Raw genomic sequence first — 24,002 nt, 5'->3', positions numbered from 1 at the left:
CTCTAAGGTACAGAACTAAATTGCTTATTATTGTTAATTATTTTAATGAAATCAGTGGAACGTGTTTATAATTTTACGTATCTTGCAGATGGGTAGAAATTGGGGAAAATCTGTGTGCTCTAACAATGTTCTTTTCAAAGTTAAAAACCCCAAGGGAAATAATTTTTAAAAAAATTGTTGAAAGAAAGATTGTTACAAGATAGCTTAATATATGGAAAAACAGAAGGAAAAACACGCCCTTCAGTGTTAAAACATGATACTTGTTATTTGTTAACTAAGTGGAAGTGAATAGTGACATCAGGTATACCACACGCTAGCACCGAGATTTTTCTCAGTGTTTTTTTTCATAAAATAATATGAAAAATTATTTACTTTAACAAAACTAATGCTAGGAAATCCGGAATAAAGTTTTACACTGATACTTTCTAATATCTGATTTTAAAGAGTGGAGTAGGAGACTCTAAACATACCATCTTTAATTTCAAATAAATAAATAGATAAATAGAGACTACTCAGTTGTGTAGAGTTTCTTAATTTTCCATAATACCACAGCAGGTAAATCTTATTTACAAAGTAATTGTGCTATCCAAGTGCTGTATTTTGTAATATAATTTGTCCTGAGCTACTTGTAGGATTTCAGTGAATTCTTAGCAGCTGTGTTTCGCTCTAGGTGCAGTTTCATTCCATTGATAGGTAGCGATCATAAGTTTACCTGCATATTTAATGCAGTGCACCCATTTTAAGTCTCTAGATAGAATAGTTTTAAGTTATAAAAGTCTTTATCCAGCATTACCACAACCCCCATAAAATACAAATTTTAGTTGTGTATCTACTTAAGAAGAATCATCATAGTTCTTTCTGGCACAGGAGATTAGACCTTTTTCTTGTAGCAAAGGTCAGTTCCACTGCTTTGTCCAAAGCCTTTCAGCATAGACAGCATGCGCTGAAATCTTGCAGCAATATCCTAGGTGATTTAATTAGCATAGTAGTTTCCACAGGGAAGCAGGAAGCCTATGCTTTTGCGGTTTGAGAAGTGCTGATGAAAGGTGCTATCTAAACCTGAAATATTTTTAGTAGTATTGTTGGAATAAAAGTATATTGAAAGTGCCCTTCTGCCAAGTATAAATTGTACTTGTCATAATAGCCACTTAAAAAATGCTTCCGGATTATTTTTTTTAAAAGAGTTCCAGAGCTGTATGCAATATGAATTGAATTCCACAGATGAGTACTTACACAAATAGCATTAATGCATGTTAAGGGAAATTAAAAACAAGTTTAATTCTATTTCCCAAAGTTTCAGCTTCTTTGTAACTCCAGTGTGTTGTAAAGGTTGAATTTCAATTTGAAGACTGACCGATAGCAGTACAGGTCTTGCCCTTATGTTTTCAGTTGTTGCGGGGGGGGGGGGAAGCTTTGCAAAAAATGCAGAGGTGAGCATGTTCTAGCTGAATGACTGAACAACAAAGTAAAAAACAGGAAGAGGCCAGCATACCATATGAATGGCTGTATGTACTTTACAGTCGGTGCTCTTCTATTGTAAAGTTATTCATACTCCATCTTCAAGGGTGAGGTATGTGATAAGTTACTGCAGCTTAACAGGTAACTAAGAATTAGATCAACTACAGCAGCTTTCCAGATGCCTGCTTCTGGCTTGTAGTAAGTGTAAAGTAATTGCATTAGCTTAGGCAGTGGTGAAGAGGGGTGAGCCTAATTCAAATTATCTTCTGGTTTTTGTGAGCTTTGCTTGTGTGTGTGTGAAAATGCAGCTCGACTGGTTCATGGTGACTTGTTAAGCTGCAGTAATTTAGCTGAGTAAGAAACCCTGAAAGAAAGCTAAAGTTTGCTTAGCTTTTTTCATAGCTGGAAAAATAACAAGCTATCACGTAGTATTGTATTAACATTCACATGGTTACCAGTTGAGCCAGAACCTGTAGAGCTAGTCTCAAATCTTGAGGCTTCTTTCAACTGTTGCCTTGATTTGCTCTTCTGATTTCTTGTTCTCAGTCTCCCTGCATAGTTAGTGCAGTATCTTTTCCTTCTGGCTCCTCCTGTAGTATACCTTCCTTCCCAGTTTCCACACAACATTTATCTCCCGCTTCCCCACCCCCTCCCAAATATGTTTCTGTTTCTGCTTGTACTGTGTGATGTTTCCATCATCAGCTTACTATTCCAGTCTTTTTGCCCCACAGTCACATATACCTTCTGCAGCCTAACTCTTCTTTAGATCTGCTTTCTTTTCACCCTCAGTCCCACTGGTTTTGAAAGTGCTTGCCAGTTTTTCTTGCAGTCTCCTTTGTCTGACCTTTCTCTCCTCCTGGTTCTGTGTTTTTTCTTTCTATCTCTTTTTTCACTGGTCTATTTCTTATGTTTGGCTTTTGTCTCCTCTGCATTTGAAGTAGAAAACCTTCTTTCCACACTGCCTGAAGGGCCTCCCAAACAGAAGGTGGGATCTTGGACTGCAGTTTCAGAGACATTTTTGGCATGGCACAAGGAAGCCTAGAAGTTCAATTGCAGGGAAAACCTTTAGGAGTCGTCTCAGACGTGCCATGTATGGACAGGAGGGTTTTTTCAGCTATGAGTCTGTAACAGATCTGTGCTGAACTTCTGTGAACTGATTGTGCTAAGATTTTTAGCTCAAAGGAGCATGAAACTAAAGGTCTCCTGTTGCTAGCATATCAGTCTGAGTACGTGAAAGCATTAACTTTGAATAATAGGTAGATGGATTATTTTGCTGAGAATAAAGCATCGTTCCTTTTCTGTTTTTTTGAAATGGCAATATTGTTTGGGCAGACCTTCTTTGAAAACTTTGGTCCAAGCAGGTACCTGCCATGAAAAGTATTAGCCACACTCATAACATTAGCCTAATGTTATGAGAAAACAAATTAGTGTCTTGAAATGGGAAGTATCAGGTGACCTTTATATGGGGCCATGCTGCCAGCTTTAGCAGGAAGGTGCCTGACAAGGGTAAAGATTATGGAAGTATAAATTCTGACTTTTTCCTTTTCAAGTTGAGTAGAAATCAAATTCAGCTTAAGAAGCGTCTTTGTTACCAAAATATCCATAATCTTGGTTCTGTTTGTGAGTATAATAATGTTCCAGTGTTTAAAATAGGCACTCTAGTTTAATATTTCACTAGTATGGAACAGATACTAGAATTTAACATTTCTAAAAACTTTGTATTCTCCTAATTTATCCTAGACTGTTCATCACCCTGCTGAATGATGCTGTGCAGGATAACCAGTCCTTCACTAATACACTGTTATCCAAAGCTTCTGGTCTAATTTGACTTTCAGAAACACTGGTAGCAGTAAAATCATATTTTTGGTTTCTGCCCTTAATTTTCCTCTCTCTGCTCTGCTTCTCATCTTCTTCTTAGCCTATTCCCTCTTTATAGTGTCTTTTCAAAACACTTCTTTGAGAACCATAATTCTCATAGGGAATTTTAAGTAGTCATTTTTTTCCTACAGGTGAGGGGTTCCAGAAACAGCTGAACAGCAACATAGATTATTTTCTGAACCCTTAAACAGCAGCCACCAATTGTCTCTAGCCTTTTTCCTGAAATCGAGTATCACTGACTAGTAATTTATAGTGGAAAACTTTATCAAAGAGTTTAGTGGAAATATTTTTAGAATCATTTATTCTATAAAGTGACAGTGTAATCAAATCTCATGAATTCCATGTTTGTCCCAAAGCCTGAAGCCAGGCCGTTAAACCAGAGTACTGCAATATTACTAGAATGAAATGTTGAAAGACATGGGCCTTGGTGAAATTACTTATCAGTGGTATGTTTATACCCACTTAGATGTACTTAAAAGCATGTGTGGTTATCACAGTAATTGTCTTTGTCATAACGATTGCTGTAATTATTGTGATCGCATCTGTTATTGCCCAGCTGTAGTTGGGGATAGGTTTTATTCAGTTGACACTGTGTAATTAGGGTCTTTTTATTTCTTCTTCAGTTGGCAGTTCTGCAAGTAGTAGTGCCACAAGGAGAGATTCTCTATCTACTAGCTCTGACTTGTACAAAAGATCTAGTAGCAGCCTAGCACCCATAGGGCAGCCATTTTACAATAGTCTGGGATTTTCCTCCTCTCCAAGTCCAATAGGCATGCCTCTGCCAAGCCAAACGCCAGGACATTCACTTACGCCACCGCCATCACTTTCATCACATGGATCCTCATCCAGTTTGCATTTAGGTAAAAAAAACAAAAACAAAAAACCAAAAAAACACTTTTTGTTTGTATGTGTGTATGTATTTCTGTGTGTAAAATATATGTTGCATAAGAGATGTCACATTACCTTTGCTGTTAAACAGTTTTGTAATGAAGAGGGGCCATTCCTGAAAGGTGAAGAGCACGTTCAAATGCTCATTGATCTGGCAGTGGAGGGCACTCAGCTTTTTACTGTATTGGGCCAACAACTGACTTTCTTCCCTTGCAGAAGCCCTATAGAGAGCCCAGTAAGAATTTTTGGTCCTTTTTGTATTATGTTTCTACAGTATGGCACACAAAGGTGCATTATTTTTGTTTCTACTTCAGTGTATTGCCACTTTAAGGACATTTTAAGATTATGTTGTGTTTAACAGTGAAGTGACTTTCACTACTGCCCCTTGCCATGATCAAGTAGAAAAGTGAGCAAAGCTCTCAGTGTATTGAGCTGCGTATTGAAAGGTGATTTTTGAATCAGTGAGCCTACTACCTCATGGCCCAGATGCTTTGCCAGGAAGACAATAGTTTATTACCAGGCTGGTGGAAAAAAAGAAAATGCACTTGTGGAAGAAGTAGCAAAGGCTTTGTCAGTGGTGGCGCTCTGTTCTCGGATATATATTTTAAGGAATGATAGTGGTAATCTTTTAAAAAAATTTTGAGTGAGTTAGATGACATAGGAGCTCAACCTTAAAAAACAAACAAACAAAAAAAACCCTAAAGAAACCCCACCACAGCCTACAGTATATTTAGAAGAGAATGCCTCTAACCTGAGGTTACTTGATAAACTTTCCCTTTTATCTCTGCAAATATTTGGGGTCATTTGATTTGGATGCTAAAATCATACAGTAAAACTGGATATAATTTCAAGATTCTGTGATACGAGTTGCCTGTTGCTCTAGTAACTATTTGGTGCACAGTTTTGTGCGTGTAATAGGCAACCTAATACCCTGTACTTCTGTTAGTGCAAATAAAACAGGAAAAAATGTAAAAGTGCCTACCAAAATACACTTCAACTGAGAAATGTGCAAGTGATTTCTATGACAAGGTTAAAAGTAATTTAAATATATTACATTTACAGTTCATTATCCCCTTCACATTTAAGTGCTGAATACCCGAAATAATACTGGGCAAGGGGATGTTTCAGCACATTTTATTTTTTTTACTTACCTTTTTTCCTTTTTCAGGTCTACAAAGTGCACCTTTGGGCTGAGACCAAGCATGGAAAGTTTCAGCCCAAATGGAGGCTTTTGAGAAAGTTCTGAACATCTGACAATGGGGTTATCGTGGAAATCTTTTTCTTTCTTTCTTTTCAAAGTACTCTCACAATAGTTTTCATATTACTGAAAACTATACTTAAACTAAATTTTGGAAGGCATTATCTAAAATTCAAAACACTTGAAAGTTTTGTGTTGTTTCACATTTGATAAATGTTAAAAGATTTTTTTCAGTTCTGAGAAAATATAAGCTGCAGTCAGTATAGAGGATTACCTCTATCAGAAGAAATTTTTAAGTACTGATTTTAATCAGTTTTGGACTGTTTGGCAGTGTGAACTAAGCATAATAGTTTGTTAAAATCATGTACTAGATTAGTATCTAAAGGCCAGAATATATAGTTGTACTCTGAAAATTGACACAACCTTGTTGGCTTCAATGTATACTGCCTCTTCATCTTCCAAGTGAAGTGGACCTTGATTATGGGTAAACTTTTTGCTACCTTACCAAATCAATAGGAAATTTGGAAATTGAGGTCTTTGGATTTTTGATTTCACAAAAATGCAGTAATATTTTTTTTTAGCATTTCCTGCACTCTGCCTTGTGTCATATCTTTGTGCAGTTCCTTTAAAGGTGCACCGTTGCAAAAAGTTGAAGACTGTTTATGCAGTTAGTTGTCTTTCCTGTTAAATTTATTCTGATGTGTTCATCAGCCACTCTTGGAAGTGTTTGTTTTGTTCTTACATATATAATAAAAAATAAGAAATAATAATAAAAAAAATTAAAAAAGGCAAAGCTTTCTCACCAAATGGGAAGTTGTACCTGAAATCAAACAGGGAGTATATTTTAAGAAGGGTATGATTATCACATAGTCACTTTTCAGAGTAGAACAACATTGTAAGTTCATGTCTGCATGCAGTTTCCATTGGTATTCTGATAATGCCTGTCAAATGCAGCTCTCCCTCCACCTTCAAAACTTGTTGTCCTGCCTGCTTATATCAACAGGTTCAGCTAAGTTTAACTCCTATTTTAAAATGGGCATCAAACTCGGTTGCTCCTGTCTCAGCCACCAGAATACTAGAGCACAATACTGGGAAAGGTTGCATGGTTTTATAACCCCTTTGTCAGACACTACTGTAATCTGTAGCTTAAAAGACCAAATCTCCCTTTTACAAGAAATTTGTGTTATCTTACTGTTTTTATCTCTTCTCAGGAACTCTTATCCAACATGCTGAAATAGGAATGTGCTAATTACTTTGTGCTAGTGTCAGTTTTCCTGTATTTGAAGGGATTTGTCAGTTGTCTGTAACTGCTTCTTTTTCTGTAATTGGTTGGAGCAGTTAAGGTCATGAATTTGAACTACCCTTTCACTCCCAGGGACAAAAAACTACAAGAGGAAGTATTTTTCCTATATTATAAAAAAAATTCTTTTAGATTGGTAGTGCTTACTCTGTTTGATAGTACATTGCAGCATTTTAAGGGTTTGTAGAGTAGGATTTTTAAAATCTGGACTTCTGGAGGTAATTATTTTTTGTGCATTGCAAGCCAAGCTTGTTAGTAGTTTAGATTGATGATAGTTTATCTTCAGAAGTGGTCATTCTGGGCAAGGGTAAAGGTTGCTTGGCAAGACAGGTCCCCCCCAGTATGTGGAACTTTGCGTTGCCTCTGCTGTGTACCTACTCTGTAGGACTTTGGTAAACCAGGCGTAATAAGCACGTTGCATTGATATGTATGTGTAATTCTGTTTTCCATATGAAAATGAAATTTTTAGCTGAGGATGAGATGAAGCTACTTCTTTACAGACAAATACTTTGTAGAAATCGAGTTCAGGTTGTTTATATACTTGTACGTGTTTTACTAGAAAATAATATTGCTGACTGATTTAAAAAATAGTTACTGTGCAGTAAATCTATTTCATGTCTTGGTTAGAAACGATTGAAGAAATAATTTGGTAATAAGCACTAACAGACTAATGCTTTCAAAATAAATAGATCTAGTTTTTAATATTTTTTCATGTTCTCCTTTACATTTAAATATGCTATCCTTATTAAGGAGTTAGTAATTCAACATGCTTTGTGTCTGTGAAGCTTGGTAAGGCTCTGGTTTGGATGGCCTATATCCCCTTTACACCTCTGTGCCTCTTCTTCCTTATGGACTAGCCACGGGGATTTAGGTTCTGTTAAACTGTGAAACAACTTAATAGTTGTTGCATCAGAGACTTTTGCTCTAGGAGATCAGAAATGATAGCTAAGTGATTATCTGGAGAATGAACTGCACGCTTTATTCCCCAACAATTTGTAATTGTGTGGATATACTGATGCCTGATAAGTCTTCTAAATCTTCAGTGTTTGCAGTGAAACTTCAGTTTAGACTGGTTGCTTCATGCAGTAGGCTATGTTCCCCAAATAATTGGTATCAGAACCTGTAGAACAAGTGTGCTGAGTTCTTGAAGAGCACGGGGATGCGGTAGGCTAACCAGGAGAATTTGTGTAACTAGAATTCAGATTGCAGTTTTCCATTTCTAAGCTGTTCACACTCAAGAGTTTTCAGGAAGGAGACCAGGTGTCCTTAATGTCCACACTAATGTTTTGGTGGGTTTGGACTCAGGAAGTAATGAGTACAATATTTAAGAAATAGTCCATTGTATACAAGAGTATATCTGCATGTAACAAGTACCTATGAAAAGATGCTTTTATTTTGAGGGTTTTACTGTTTTTCAAATCTGCAAAGTTGCCACTGAGCTATAACACTGCTGCTGTAATAAAAGGTTACATTAGAAGAAAAGCTAATTAATTACCTGTTAAATTACTGCTTTTTTGTAAGTGCCCAGAGCTGTACAAGGTTAAGCTTTGTGTGTGCTTTGGAAGTATGACAGGTTCCCCTAAACACAGTGGATATGTTTTCAGCCTTCGAGTATTATGATCTTGCTTAACTTGATTGTCTGAAGTAGTTTCACAGGCTGTACAGGAGTCTCCCAGTTGCAGCATGGTCGTCTTACAAGTCATAAAAAGGGTTGGTTCCCAAATTAGACTGAAGAAAGGCTTGATAATCCGAAGTGGGAAGTGTCTTGTGTACATGCAGTTCTACTACATACATATATATATATAGTGTATTAAAAGCTACCAAGTTTCTTAATTTACACTAACATGAAGGCCCAGTTAAAAAAAAAAGAAAAGCTGAAACAGTTCCTGATTCACATGTGCAATTCCATGGCTGTATGCGAACTAGAGCCATGCGATTTGTGAGCATATAATCGAAACTACCCTATTAGTTTCTGGCACAGAGTTGAGCATGTGACCCGTGGAGCAATAGAGATGCTACAACTGGAAAGTAGGCTTCAGGAATTCCTTTTAAAAGGGCTTTGCTGCCCTCTCGTGGCATTAAACAGTGTTATTTCACAGCATTTACAGGGAAGCCAGGATTTCATTCATATATTTAAATAATCTAGGTAAGAAATACCATCATTTCAGGTGCATAACTTTGTTCTTCAGAAGGCAATTCCAAAAGAGAAATGGCTGTAGAGTGTCACTCAGCATACTGCTTCACGTGCAGAGTGCTGGGTTTCTTTTTTCTTTTTGTCTGTTAGTCTCATGTCACGGTTGGCTCTTTTCTGGAAATAGTAATTGACAATGGAAACTTAAAATGATAGTTAAAAAAACCTTGATTTTTATGGCTGTAAAGAACTTAAGAGGCTTTAATTTTCAAGAAAACCTAATGGTTTTTAAAAGGTATTGTGGGGCATAAAGGATTTTACTGAGTCTTAGCACTGAATTTTCAAAACTAATTATAAAATAAATACTGATTATTTCTATTTTAGGCTATAATCCTACACAGTGCAATAAATGCAATGCTTGAGACATCTTGCAGAGCACTAACATCTCAGATTCTGGTATTGTAATTTGACCTTTTGAAAAAGATACTTTACCATTAATACATTACCAGCCCGCTGTAACACTCTTGTTGCCTGGCCTTATAAATACTCAGAAAGAAAAGAAGGCTTGGCTGGGGCACTGTCAGATGATTTATTTTTTTTTTTTTTTTTTAAATAATTTTGTAATAGAGCACCATTCAAACAGCACATACTGCAATTTGTTTTAAATTCAAATGTAGATATTTCTTCTGTTGACTTTGAAAGGGCTTTCTATTATTATGTCACCTTATAGGTAGAGAAACTGAAAATGCTTTCCTTTTCCAAGTCAAACTCAATAATTTTAGTGTTTTGGTTTTTTTTTAAAAAAAGTAGTAGAGTTGAGGCTTCTAGGTGGGAATTGCCTTTAAATATTTCTGCTTGTAGTATAGTAGCAATATCCCTTTTAAAATCATACTGTAGCTGGGAAAGATACTTTGTTTTGCATGCTTCTGTTGATAACTGCTGCCTGTTGTGGAGGAGAGAGAAGCCTTCTGGAGGAGTTCACAGAGACATAAACTGATCAGAGAGCAATATATGAGGAGAAATTCACAGGACTAAGAGGATGATAGCTGTAGGTGGAATCATTAGCAAAAAGGAGTAGGACCTAGACATAGGAAGGCAATTCAGTTCTTAGAAAGTAAGGAAAGACAAATTATAGCATGAGTAATGAATGTTTTCACAGCAAGGAAAGGACTTCGTATTTCTAAAAGGAGCTTCAGCTTGATATGTCTTTGGTTGGTTTAGAATGTAGAGCGTTCTTAGTTACCTTGTTTGAAATTTGACACACTTAGTGCTTACAAGAGATACTAGATTGAAAGCCTGGGATGCTGAAGTCATCAAATATCCTGCAGAACAGGTACAGCATTCAAGAGGCACCGTGTGTGCCTCCCCAGAAATGTCCTTTTACACTACAAGTTTGCAAGGTACCTCAGTAGGGACTGAAGGGTAGTTCAGATTTCATGGTCTATTTTGAAACAATTGGCTAACTTCAAGACTACTAACAAGGGTATAAAGTCAGTATTACTTGTGGAGTGGAAATCTGCCCACTAAGCTAAGGCCCACCCAGTTCTAAAGTTTCTGTAAGTCTGAGTGGGTGCTCACTTTACCTGCTTTGTTATAGTCTTCTAATGACGTTTCTTTTCCTGATGCCCTTCACATAAAATAAAAATGAGGAGGAGAATGGTTTTATTTATTGGAATATAAAGCTATCTAACTCCTCCAGCTGTAATGAGGTAAATATAAATAACAAGACAACACTGTTGTTTTCTTTGGCTCCAGGGTGTATCCATAGTTCTAGTACACTTACTGTTTTGCTGTTGCTTGTTTTCCTTACGGCTTTTACTGACAGAACTGCTTCCTTGTAGGAGGACTGACAAATGGTAGTGGTCGCTATATTTCTGCAGCACCTGGAGCCGAAGCAAAGTATCGCAGTGCAGCAAGTACCTCCAGTCTTTTTAGCTCCACCAGTCAGCTCTTCCCTCCTTCACGCCTTCGTTACAGTAGGTCTGATATTATGCCTTCTGGACGTAGTCGATTGCTGGAAGATTTCAGAAATAATCGCTTCCCTAATCTTCAACTAAGAGACCTTGTTGGACATATTGTTGAATTTTCCCAGGACCAACATGGTTCTAGGTAATTATTATAGTAAAGTTAACTTAATAATGTTTTACTGCTTTGATATTGTTATGTTAACATCAAACATTTGAATGAGCTGCTAGTCATCTTAATACAAAGCATGCCATTACTTGGAGCACATGGTTTTTCACTGATCTTTTTTTTTCTCTAAGAAATTTCATTATAAAAATAGTATAAATGTAGCTTGTAGAAGTTCTCAGTGTAGAAGTAGCCTCATAACTAGACTAGTAAACTCTAGTATTTAAGCATCAAAAAGGTGTTGATTAAGAAAACAAAATATCTGGCATCTGGAATGTAAGACCATTTTTCAGCAATACATCATCAGATACTTAGTTATTATTCTTTTCATCTTTAATCTTTTTCAAGTGAAAGTTTTAAAGTATAATGTTACCAAAATGTATCCTTTTATATGCAAAGGCACTACTTTCATTTTAATGAGTTTTATAAATGTTAAATACTTGCTTTAGAATTTTTGAGGTGTCTCATTGAAACAGTGTTTGAGAGGTTTTCCTGTTGTTTATGTAAAGCATAATGTACCTTTTTTTGCACTTAGATTTATACAGCAAAAGCTGGAGCGAGCTACTCCAGCTGAGCGCCAGATGGTATTTAATGAGATCCTGCAAGCAGCATATCAGTTGATGACTGATGTGTTCGGAAACTATGTAATACAGAAGTTCTTTGAGGTGAGCATAATGCTAAGTGTATGAACAGGAATGCGAATGAGATGCTGTAAAATCTGATTAAATTTAACTGTTCTTTCCTTAACATCATAGGAGAATTCTACTGGACTTTTACCACAGAACCCAAACGTGTAACACTGCACACGTGTTCTCTGTTCTGTATCCCCTGCTTTTTTTCATAACAGGCACAGTTTCTCTTTACACTGATGGTGCATACATTGGTGAACGTACAGGCTTCACTCTCAGGCTTTGCAAGCCTTTTAGAGTAATTTACAGAGACTTTCAGCAGATAATGGGGAACCTAAAGATTTGAGGGATACTTTTTATTGGTTACTGCATCTTGGTAAAGAGTGGAACATGCTGGAAAGGTCTGGAAAATGCTCTTGCACCCAAATAAGTAGCTGTGTGAATGTCAGTACTGTATATGAAAGAACTCACACAGAATGTATTGAGGCAGAAGAATTTTGAGAAAGCAAGATCATAAGATACATCCAATGTTACTAAAACTAGTATTTGAAACAGCTTTGGTTTTGTTAAAAACTATGGGGTGAAAAAACCAACCACAACCTTTATCAAAGTGACAAGATTTGACTTACAGAGAGAAGAAAAAGCAATATGTGTGTGTGTCCTGGAAAAAAGTTATATGTAGGAAAGGTATCTAGCGTAGTGTACTTTAAATCAAGGACCATATCAAAGTACCTGAGTGGATAGAAGGTGAAATTGGAAAACATTCAATAAGAAATAGGATGTTTGCTGTAAACAGGAATGTAGTTTTTAATGAGTAATCTACAAAACAAAGTGCTCAGTTTGGTTTTACTTGGTACTCTTTTTAACAAATCAAAATATTTTCTGAAAAGTGTGGCTGATGCATAGTACACAAGATCTTGATCTTGCTCAAGAGTCATCAATTGCTGTTTTTTCCATAATGTTAAGTCGGATTAATACATAGATAATCATAGCCAGTTGAGTGTTTTCATCTTAATTCTGCGGAAGAGTTCTCAAGAAGAAAGTGCACTAGGCCTTAGGTGTATTAAGGGACTTAGTTCATTATTTAAGTAGGAAGGAGAAATTTGAGCTTTCTCCAGAGCCTTAGGTGACTACAGGTGTGAGGTTTGACAGTTCTCAGCAGCGCTGCATGAATGTTGCTTGTGCCACCCAGCTGATCACTTACTTCTGTGTGGTCTCTTGTACTGTGCCAACTCAGGAGCTTGCATGGCCATCTGGGAACATGGTTGCGTGTATTATTATAAAGTTTGACTGCTTTCTGCTCTGCTCAACATGGAGCAACACAGAAGGTTGTAGTAGCACTGTAGAAGGAATAATATGGGCAGGAATTAGTTACTGCTGGAAGACATTGATTGAATTACACTTTATACAGCCTGTGTTCAAAACCATTTTGATTTTGCTCTGCAAAGCCAAGTGTTTCTAAATTTCCCAAAGCGTCCCTGGTAAGAACGATCCTTCAAGCTGCGTGAAGTTACCAAGAAGCTACTTCAGGGGTTGAAATCTTACTCCCCCATCCCCTCCTGTTACAGCTTGCTTACTGTATGCAAGATGTAAGATACACTGACCAGTACAAATTTGAGATATCAGAGAAAATCTGGTTTGAGTTAATACATTATAGTAATCCTACTTTGGTTTCTTCTGTTGTCTTTCAAGGTCATGCATTTGATAGCAGGTATGTGACTGGGAAGTGGAATATTACAAAAGGTTGCATTTAGAAAATAAAAGCTTCTAGTAAATATACCCACCAAAAATACACAGGGTAAAATTATTCAAGGCACGCAGTAAGCCTGTAATACATCATAATAAAGTTCTTACTCTGACATGTAAATTCCAGTATGCTGCAATATGTCTTCATTTGTTAACAGCATATATATATTTTCTTCTAGTTTGGAAGCCTGGATCAAAAGTTAGCCCTAGCAACACGCATACGTGGTCACGTTCTGCCATTAGCCCTACAGATGTATGGTTGTCGTGTTATTCAGAAAGCACTTGAGTCAATCTCACCTGACCAGCAGGTAATTGTAAGTTAGAGCAATACTTTTTTATTTTATTTCTTTTCATTGCATCCGTCTTTTTACTTGCTAAAATTGTTGATCATTCCCTTCATTATGAAATGCCCTAAAGACTAAAATTGTTATTTAAATTAAAATGTTTCTGTAAACCACCAGTGAATATGAAGATTGGACATTTAAGATGAAATGGAATATTCCTTTGAGGAGGGGGGAAAAAATAATCAAGGATAATCTTTATTTCTAGAATGACATGGTGAAAGAGTTGGATGGTCATGTTCTGAAATGTGTGAAAGATCAAAATGGAAACCATGTTGTACAAAAATGTATTGAGTGTGTTCAACCCCAGTCACTCCAGTTCATCATTGATGCATTCAAAGGACAGGTAGTGTCAACAGTTCATTTCCTCTTCTGTAGAGTTGCTTTGATTTGCAGATGTTTTTCCATTGTTTGCATATACAAGATAGCGTTTGACACTTTGCAGTCAGCTTGTTTTAAGTAGGATAAAAAAGGGATGGTAAAATGGAAAAGCCGTTGAAGAAACAGTTAACGTGCTTTAGAAAGATGGGTCTGTTGGGCATGAGGCTCTGGAAAGAACTTGTTTGGATGTATTATAAATACAAATAGAGATGTTTGGTTTAAGGCCAGGCTTTCTGTTTGAGTTTTGTGATACGCCATTTCAGATTTCCTTTATAACTTTTAATGTTGCCATTTTTGATGTAATGAAGTATCTGCTCTCTAGCATGTATTTTTCATTAAAATTTCAGTTTTCTTCTGTTGCTTATGTTGCAAGTCTGTCTTTCAGTGTTTCCCAATTAATGTCTATCATTAAGGAAATGCTTTGAAGAAATACATTGATCTGTTCCCTACATATGGGCTAGTGTTAAGTGAAGGGGGATGGTATTTGCTTATTTAATGTTGGGGTTTTTGTTTGGTTCCAAAAAAGTTATTAATATAAGATTGATGTTGTGCTGCAGGCTATAGAATATGCTGCAGCTAAATAAGACTTCAATACTCTGAGACAAATGCATACTTTTATAGTCTCAAAGAATTGTAAAAATCTTACTGACTTGGCTGCGTTACTAAATTTTACTTTAATGGATGGCCAAATGTATTTCTCAACAAAATCTACAATATCCTTCTCTCACATTTTACGCAACAGCAATACCCAGATTATTGTTGTACATAGTAGTAAATGGCATACCAGGGTTTCTAGGATCGGGTCTTTTTGCATCAAAAAGGCGGGGGGGGGGGTAAATGAGATACAGTTTCTAAACTGTAAATAGAGCCGCTTGACTAAAATGTGGCTGTTTATTTACTGGACATCTACCCTCAACTCCCAAGAAATTACATATTAAAAATATCAGCTAATCTGAAGTGGCAGATGAAAAATAGCACACAACTCATGTCATTTACCGATGCACACCTTTTTCATTTGCCTGCATCGTTTGGATCTATGTCTAATCAGACAAGACTGTTCAGTTCTGACCAATGCTGACTCTTAAGTCTTTTGAATTAATCCCTGAAACACAAACCTGGCTTCTGGAGAAGCAATCGAAAGGAATAAGCAAGATTTTGACTACATATTTTGAACGCTTATTTACAAGCTTGGTATCTGTAACAGGGAGCCTGTTGCATATGCTGAAACATGAAATGAGTGAAAATTAGCCACAATAATTGAACTCCTTTTTGTAAATGTCAATATCTTAAAATTTGAAAAAGTAGTACAAAGTTAAAAGGAAAGCTTGAAAGGTGAACAGTGCTTAACTAAGTCTTGTGCTTCCAGGCTTTCCTTTGCAGCTAAGTAGGCTAGAAACATTGTAATGAAAACTTGGGTTCTTAGTTGTATAACTGCGGGAGTCCTTGACACACAAAAAACTGCATTTTCATCTTTTCCTGCCTTCTGCTGTAGATGGAATTCTGATAATGCCAGACAAAACTTTTTTATAGAAGTAGTTGGCATGGTCGGTTTCATTTCGAACGTGGTGATATTACTGTATCTGTAAACTTTGGTTGCTTTAACTTCAGTTTGCAATCCTATTTTAAGGTATTTGTACTTTCAACTCATCCATATGGTTGTAGAGTAATTCAGCGTATTCTGGAACACTGCACTGCTGAGCAGACTTTGCCAATCTTAGAAGAACTGCATCAGCACACAGAACAGCTAGTGCAGGTTAGTGCATGTATCCATCTTTTAATGCATTTTAGAGCTTTTTGTTGTTGTCGTAATTTATTCCTATTTCTTAGTTTAAGAAGTAGTTTAAATGCATTTGCCTCTTTTTAGTTTTGTAGATGTTGATTTTTTGTTTTTCTTTCCTTCTGTAGTTTTAATGAAAATGAATTTGGAAGTTGGGAGGCAAAGAAGATATAAAAAGCCTTTTTCTTACACTTTTGACTGTAGCTTCGAATATACATTGTAAATGCACTGAATTAGTGTATTTTTTTTTTTATTTCAAAGATTGCCTTTTTGTAGTTTATCTTGATTCACTCACATGTCCCTCAGATAACTTCTAATTATGTCTAAACACATACATTTCAAAAATATACATGTTGCATATTCTTACACAAAAAGAGCATCTTTTCTAAAAGAAGGCCAGAGACCTTACACAGCATGATTCCCTGTCTTGGTCTCAGAGGAGTAAAACAAGTGCTACAAATGACTTTGAAATCGAATCGGTTTAAAATACTGGAAGGGACTTGGTGTTCAGTACAAATTTCCACACATAAAAAGGCAAGAATTGCCTTTTGCTACCTACTTACAGTCTAGATTATGTCTCAGTGGTTTCTTGTATGTACAAGTCTCTAGTTAAAACATAACTGTCTTGGGAACCAAAGTTCAGGGAGATATTACGGCTATTAAAGAATGATGATCTTAATTTTGAGGACTTCTCTCTTTAAGAGGATAAAAGGTACTCTAGCAAAATTCTGTTTTTACAGATTATTTGCATTTTGCATGTAAATTTTGTGGCTCGTTAAGTAATTAGTGATGCAATATTTCTTGCATCACTTTATTTCTAGTGTTGTCGGTATTGTATTTTTACTTATATCTATACAAATAGTAATTTGAATGAACATTTATATAAATGTACAAAAGCTGTATGGATTACTTGGTGTGAACACAAAAGAAAATTGAAGTCATCTTATTTTCAGGATCAATACGGAAATTACGTTATTCAACATGTACTGGAGCACGGTCGTCCTGAAGACAAGAGTAAAATAGTTTCAGAAATAAGAGGAAAAGTTCTAGCTTTGAGCCAGCACAAATTTGCCAGGTATTGCACAGCCTTCATATATTAAAAATTCACTAACCTTTTGAAGTTGTAGTACTGGATTTATTTATTGTGTTACAAAAAGGGTATGCTGGGTTTTTTTTCTGTTGTGTAACCTGCCTCCTGAAGTGTCGTATTTTTATAGAGATGAACAGTAGTGGTATTTTCGTACTAGATTTGGGGAAGGTGAAGTGCTGTTCTGTAGCAAAACAAAGAAGATTCTGCAGGCTTGTGGGATGGTTTTTGTTCACCTTATGCAAGTGCAGGGAATGGGTTCCAAGTCTCCATGTGAGGATTCCCAGAGCCAGGTAAAAGCTCTCCAAGAGCTTGCTTGGTACGCTTATGATGATGAGCTGGGACTTCCTGACTGTCAGTCCAGCCAAGCAATTTACAAGTATAAAAAGGCTAACCTTGAAAATTGGTGGTTCAGCCTGATGAGGATCTTACGCGTTAGGATGTGTCAAAGGCTATTGTAGGAGTCCTGAACTACTCTAATTTTAGAACCTAAAACTCATCCTTCAGTGCTTTTAGCTGAAATATAGATTATGTGCTTTTTGCTAAGGAAGACACACCTCAGGATTTATCCTGGATGATTCAGCAAGACGTAACCTCGTCATCAAGTAGAACTGCACTGTGACATTGTGGGGGCATTTGTTTTAAAAATTGATTGTATGCAAACTAGCAAGTTTATCTGGATTTTATTTTTCTTTGCCTAAATAGAACTGTTCATAATCTTCCCCTTGGAACTTGCCTAATTTCTAAAGTATAAACTTAGGACCAGAAAAACTTTGCCATCTTACAAGCATTGATAGCCTTTCCAGCTTCTGAGATATCTGGGAGGTCGGAGGCTTCCTCTACAAAAAAGTGTTTGACAGAATGTCTGATCTAGGCATGCTCCTGAAAAGTGCCTGTATTCAAAAAGCTGGAAGCCTCGTATCTGGCTTTCTCTGTTGTGTCTTAAAAGGGCCCACAACCAAAGTAGATGTGCTAGAACACATCTGCAACTTGAGGTCCAGTGTATCTGCTGCAGGTCCAGTGGAAAATCTCTCCTACAAGATAATAAGTATCATAAAATTACTTTTTTTACATGAATAGGAGGATATAATCCTTTAATTTCCTCAGTCCTTACAGACCAAAGACTTGGAAATCAGGACTTGATGCGTTTACAGTGCAAGCTTTAGTGGCCTTAAGACACTTGAACTGTTCAGATAAATATAAAACTGCTACTTAGAAAAATGCTACATCTGAAGTCACAGAATGCATTTGTCTTTTCAGCAACGTGGTAGAAAAATGTGTAACTCACGCTTCTCGTGCTGAAAGAGCTTTACTTATTGATGAGGTGTGTTGCCAGAATGATGGTCCTCACAGTGCCTTATACACCATGATGAAGGACCAGTATGCCAACTACGTTGTTCAGAAGATGATTGATATGGCTGAACCTGCTCAGCGGAAGATAATAATGCACAAGGTATATTTGCATGTGTCGTTTATTGGTTCAGAAAATTTTCTATATTAATTTTTCTGCTAGAATATGTTTCCCTCTAGATGTAAAAGTCACTAGTTCTGTAGTCAGAACTTGATGTATAAACATTAAATTCAGTGGAGCTTGATAAAGCAGAATATACTCAGGTCTGAGCACTGAGCTAAAAATGTATAGCTACAGAAAAATTTCAAAAGTTGGATTTCATCTCCTCTCTTTGTGTCAGCTTTTCTGTGAAAGTACTTTTAATAAAAAAATGTGGTATCTGTCATCTTTATTAATATAACAGAAGATAGGTTTCTCTTCTTATTTACTGGTTGCTGGTATAAATCCATTCTGCAGTTCCCCCAAAAGAGATTCCCACACTTCCTAACATATGGGCACGTTTTCTACTTAAGAATACCCAGACACGGGCAGAAGTGCTATTGCCATAACTGCCCAGGCTCCTTAACGCAGGGCCCAGTATATTCCTGCAGGAGCTCTGCTTCCCCCAGTCACCAGCAGGACACTCCCACAAAAGGGCTCCCTCCCTTTTCCTGCGACAGGTACGTCAGTTGTTCAGTGAGTCGAAATCACTGATTTTACACCTTTCCAGAAACTTCCAAATTTTTGAAATACAGGCTTCTGACATTTTTTACCTAATATTTTGAAGTGTACTAACCTCTACTTAAAATTTTTGAGGGAGGAAAAAAAATAATAACAGATTTCTTCTTACAGATTCGACCCCACATCACAACTCTGCGTAAATACACCTATGGCAAACACATTCTGGCCAAGTTGGAAAAATATTACCTGAAGAACAATGCTGATCTGGGGCCAATTGGTGGACCACCAAATGGAATGCTGTGAAAGACAAAAAGAGGTGGAAGAAAAATTGAATTGTGAATGATCAAAACATACAACTTAACTATAAATGTTCTGATTTTTTTAAATCTATTTATTGACTTTGTTCATCCATTTGTAAAATTTTTATTCTTGTGTATATTTTTGGGGAGTGAATTGTTAAAAAAAAAGAAAAAAAAATATCTCCAGCCCTGATCCGGAGACCTATCAGATTGGATGGCTGGCAAAGCACAGAATGCCTGTATATGATGTAATTGTATCAAAATAGCTGTCACATATTTTGTAAATTTTTACCTTGTAAAGTCACTGAAATAGTTTTTAAAGGGAAAAAGTACAGTATTCTTTTAATACACTGTCTTGCAATCTGGTAGGTCTACCCAGCATCATAGCACAACTGGTTTATAGAGTTGTATATAGAATTAATCCTTATTTTTCCCTTTTGTGTGAAGTCTTTTATACCAGATTAAAATTGATCAGCTGCATAAACATTATTTAACATGTTGAAAAGTTAAGTTGTATTTTGGTGGTTCACAACATACTATCCAAATAATAAACAGGGCACAGCAAATTCAAGTAGGGAGTAACAGAACAATGGAAATGTTAAGACTAGCTTTTGTCACTTGCTGTGGATACAGGTGGTTTGTTTTTTTTTAAATGGTGCCCTAAGGTTTTCTCTAGTGATGTATTAAAAATAAAAGTGCTGTATATACGTATATATTTAATTGTTGTACAAGGTAGAGGGATTAAAATGATGGTGGTACTTCCGCTCAGTAAAGTACACTGCTGGAAAAGGAGTGAACCGTGTATTAACTTTACAGGCAGTTTTACAAGGCAGGAAGGGTAGGAGATTTGTATTTTTTTATTTTGCATATAGAATTGTAAGGATTTGAAGGTGTTGAGCATTTATTTTGCTTTCTCACTGTAGATGCAAAAAATAGGTATTGATGAAGAGAAAAGGGGCCACTGAAAAGTAAACTTGATAGCTCAACATTTAAGCATGATTGATTAAATATTCAGATAGCTTTTTTGCTTCCTATAAATATATGCATTGTATACGTGTAGTTAATTAATAGGTGTAAGTTTACAGTTTGAAAACAAATCTCTCGTTTCGATGTTTATTACAAGCCTTGCTAATTTAGTAGTGATGCTTACCTTGGTTGTACAGATGTACATTTGTAAACCTTCATGCTGTAAATGTAATTTGTTTTACCCCTTTTTGGGACAAAAATTTGCATTTTAGTGTATATTCATATCCCCGTTCCCTTTTCTCCCCCTGGCATATAGTGTTGTATAATGTAAATTTATTTCAGCAAATCAAGAGTGATTTTTTTAAATTCTATCTTTATATGGTTTCAGAAATATGAACCGGCTTTCTTTTTATCTATTGTGAGAAACATTATGTTTTGTTTATAACATAGCTGTTGATTCTGTTAATATGGACACTTTGGGAAATTAATCTGTTCAAATTTTAAGTCGAGATAATAAGCAGAGTAAGAAATGGACTGAAATATTTGGTTATTACAGAAACCAATGCTTCTTCCATCTTAATAAATGTGGCATGATTTTTTTTGTACAGAAGAGTACTGTATTTTTGAATAGCCTTCTCCCAGCGTAAAGCAAATATGTATGATACTGTCAATTTTTTTCTCTGGACATATGACATTGTAACAGTAACATAAAGATGATGTACATTTACAAGCGGCCTTATGTACATTTCCCAATGATCTTTTTAAGGCGGAATTGTGACCATATGTGTATAATTAAAATCCTTTTTAATCCTTTGCCTATGGAAATATTTTGGAAAAAGCTTACTTTGTATATTCAGTTTCTGAAAGATAAAGAAAGTGCTTTGTATGTTGTTGAAGTAAGTATTTTGTGTAAAACATTCATTTGGATGGCTTAACCTAAAGTTTTGAGCAACGAGATAGTTTAAAGGCAATGTCTTGAGCATTGATCAAAGAAAAGGCTGTATGGTAGGGATCTGATTGTGAGGAAGGAAAATAGTGGTGGTATAAACTTGCACAAGGAATTCTGTCGTATTGCTGTTTACGTTGGGTTTACAGAAATCTTTAATTAAAGCTCACGTCTGAGGCGCTACTTTTTTTAATGGTAGCGTTAACTCCTTAATAGGCAAATAGGAAAGTTTGTTCTGGCCTACTTCCAGTTCCTGAATATGTCATTCAGTGACTGCGTTAAGCGACGTAGTAGGCCTGATTGTTTTTAGTTAAGCACAGTTCTAATTGCCCAGTAGTTTTTGCACAGCCTTTCGCAAAATTCCTCTTGAGAGGTACAAGCCCTGTCCTTGGAGCCAGAGCTTTCCTATAGTTACACAGAGGATGACTTTTGAGCCACTTCCTTGGACACATTAATTCTCATCAGTGACTGTTTTTACCCTGTGTACAAATGCTGTGTCTCGTAATCCACAGAGCCGACATTCTCTTCAACGTGTAAGACAGTAAGTTGGGCTTTCGAGGATGTCCTGGCAGGAACTGGTAATGTCCCAGTACTTTGTCCCTGTAGCACTCATGCCATGGTTGAATTTAAACAGTCCTATAACTTGTCATCTTTAGTGCTTTCTGTATCTTGAACATAATCTTCCACTTGCTCTCCTAAAAATCATTTTGCACAAATTCTATCCAGGAACATGTGAAAATCACTGGTTTTCCTTCAACTCTTTTAGGCTTTGGGTAGAACCACTAGACTTACTGCTCAAGTATCGCTTTTTGATATAGATTGTTTATGGACCAGTTTGACTAGGTTTGACTCCAGGTGGCTCATATTGAATAATGTAATGTTCACATGTATATACTGTAAAAATCAAAATGAAAATGTGTGAATAACACTGTGTGAAATACATCTGGTCTTGTGTTTTTCCTATAGGAAACCAGCCATTCTTTATATTCTCAGTTGCATGACTTGTCTGCTGTCTGTGGAGCTCAGCTTTGAAAAGGTACCGATTTCTGGTGGTCTGAGGGGAATCAGTCAATTATTGAAGAACCCTGTCTTAGATCATGAAGTTTCCAGAGGCCCGTTCTGTCAATCAGTTCTGTTCCATGAGACTGTTTGATGAACTAGTAACTAGGAAAATGAGTAAACAGTGAGGTGACAACAACTCAACCATGTCATTCAGGGAAGTAAAGCTGAGAGAACAACTGCAAAAGCATTTTAAGAGCCAGTGATTGGTCACGAAAATTGCAGCTGGTGTGTAAGTCACACCTGGGGAGAAAACCCAGTGTTAACGAAGAACAATTTGCTACCGAGTGCTTGCAGTCAGGTCAGCCACCGTGCTCTGATGCCGAGTTTTATACGGAGAGCAGTGGCTGGTGGCCGCGTACTCTGAGAGTGGCAGGTCGTTTGTAGCTCTGTTCAGCGATTACGTGGTTCTGTGCTGCTGCTTGAGGGAGGAAAGGGGAAAAAAAAAACCCTTCTGTACCTGATGGCAGCTGTCCCAGCCCTGGTCCCCAGCCCACAACAGGGGAGGAGTGTGTCAGTTTAATGCCAAGGTTCGCATCTTGCCAAGCTACTGGTAGCACTTGAAGCGATCCCAAGGTCTCGTTAGTCTGTGGGCAACGCTGATGTTTCGATGAGTGTGTGCTACAGGCAACGCTTTACTTTGCCTGAAGAGTTTCAATTTGAAGTATTTTCCGTGGTTGGAAACAGTGTCAGAAACACTCAGAGTCACTGTGTGTGCCCAAGGATCGCTGATTCAAGCATCTCTTGGCTTGGGGGTGGGGAAACTTGGTTCCTGTCAGGGATAGTATAACCTCAGGGATATGCTTGATCTCCCAAAGGCTAGTGTGCAGAATTGGGCTAGAGAGGTTTGGGAGAACTTAGCAAATGTAGATCCTGCTACCCAGGAAGAGACAATTGGAGCGATGCTGGAGAATGAGCCTGGGGCGTCAGTGCTCCTGTGTGGCAGAGCAGCCCAGGCCTTTCCCACTCCAGCAGAAGGGGTTAGGCATCAGCACCATTACAGTGGAAGGACCTACCTTACAGTGGTAGGTCACCTCCTCCCACGCAGAAAGGATAGAAGGACATCCATCAAAGTGCTGAGAGCACTCCAGAGCCAATACAGTACATGGGCTTCTCCCTGCTGGCACAGCGCCTGCGTTAAGCAAAGGAGGCAATTGCTTTATCCAAGAGTGAACCAAAACCCAATGTTGCCTATTAAGTTTCAAAACATAGAGGCTGTCAGGAAGCTACCATCCTACCTCGAGGCAGAGAGCCAGTAGGGAAGACCGAGCTTATGGTTTAACCGAACTGCTGGTGTTCCTCAGTGAGGTGGTGCAGGTGTGTTTCCTCCATCAGCCCTTTGGACAGAGCCTGCTCATTTTGCGTGCTAGCTCTGTGGTGAGGGAACTTGCCCAGCAAATGAGATGCTTGAATTAGTCTCCTTTATCAGCCTCAGGGTTTTGAACCCACCTCCCTCACTTCACAGGAGTATGTCCTAACCACAAGGAGCTGGGCGGGTTCACTCTATGCTCCTTAATTTGGGCTGGGCTTTTAGCAGTGCTTGAACCATGCGTTGCATCACAAACAGCACAAGATGGAGCATGACTCCTAAAGCATGTAGGTGGGAGTGGGTAGGTTCTGCTCTCCAGATCCTTGTCTCCACCTCGATTCTCCCAGACTCGCTTAATGCAAAATATATCTTGGGAGCAGCATTCCCCCGTCATTAACAAATTGGAAATGCTCCAGAGGCTTTTTATATAGCAGCTGAAATGTAGGAAGACCTATCCCTAAAGACCTA

At 37.3% G+C, this 24,002-nt stretch overlaps 1 protein-coding gene across 9 annotated transcripts in view; it reads left to right on the top strand.

Annotated features, from left to right (window-relative positions):
* PUM2 (pumilio RNA binding family member 2) overlaps nucleotides 1–22,108 on the top strand; it is a 79,351-nt gene extending 57,243 nt beyond the window's left edge. For 4 of the 9 annotated variants that reach the window (XM_086631412.1, XM_086631418.1, XM_086631410.1 and 1 more), the window contains exons 13-21: nucleotides 3,960–4,196; nucleotides 10,695–10,962; nucleotides 11,519–11,648; nucleotides 13,538–13,672; nucleotides 13,908–14,045; nucleotides 15,708–15,833; nucleotides 16,811–16,932; nucleotides 18,205–18,397; nucleotides 19,127–22,108. In XM_086631412.1, coding sequence (XP_086487538.1) covers nucleotides 3,960–4,196; nucleotides 10,695–10,962; nucleotides 11,519–11,648; nucleotides 13,538–13,672; nucleotides 13,908–14,045; nucleotides 15,708–15,833; nucleotides 16,811–16,932; nucleotides 18,205–18,397; nucleotides 19,127–19,258 — 1,481 coding nt within the window. In that variant the 3' untranslated portion in view covers nucleotides 19,259–22,108. The remainder of the gene's footprint in view (nucleotides 1–3,959; nucleotides 4,197–10,694; nucleotides 10,963–11,518; nucleotides 11,649–13,537; nucleotides 13,673–13,907; nucleotides 14,046–15,707; nucleotides 15,834–16,810; nucleotides 16,933–18,204; nucleotides 18,398–19,126) is intronic. The other 5 variants (XM_086631415.1, XM_086631414.1, XM_086631411.1 and 2 more) reach the window with 3 other exon arrangements.
* The last annotated feature ends 1,894 nt before the right edge of the window (nucleotides 22,109–24,002 follow it).

This window comes from Tauraco erythrolophus, chromosome 2 (genome assembly GCF_009769465.1).
Source record: "Tauraco erythrolophus isolate bTauEry1 chromosome 2, bTauEry1.pri, whole genome shotgun sequence".
Taxonomy (NCBI): Eukaryota; Metazoa; Chordata; class Aves; order Musophagiformes; family Musophagidae; genus Tauraco; species Tauraco erythrolophus.
The sequence above is the reverse complement of the archived record's forward strand: the minus strand, read 5'-3'. Positions and strand labels throughout refer to the sequence as shown.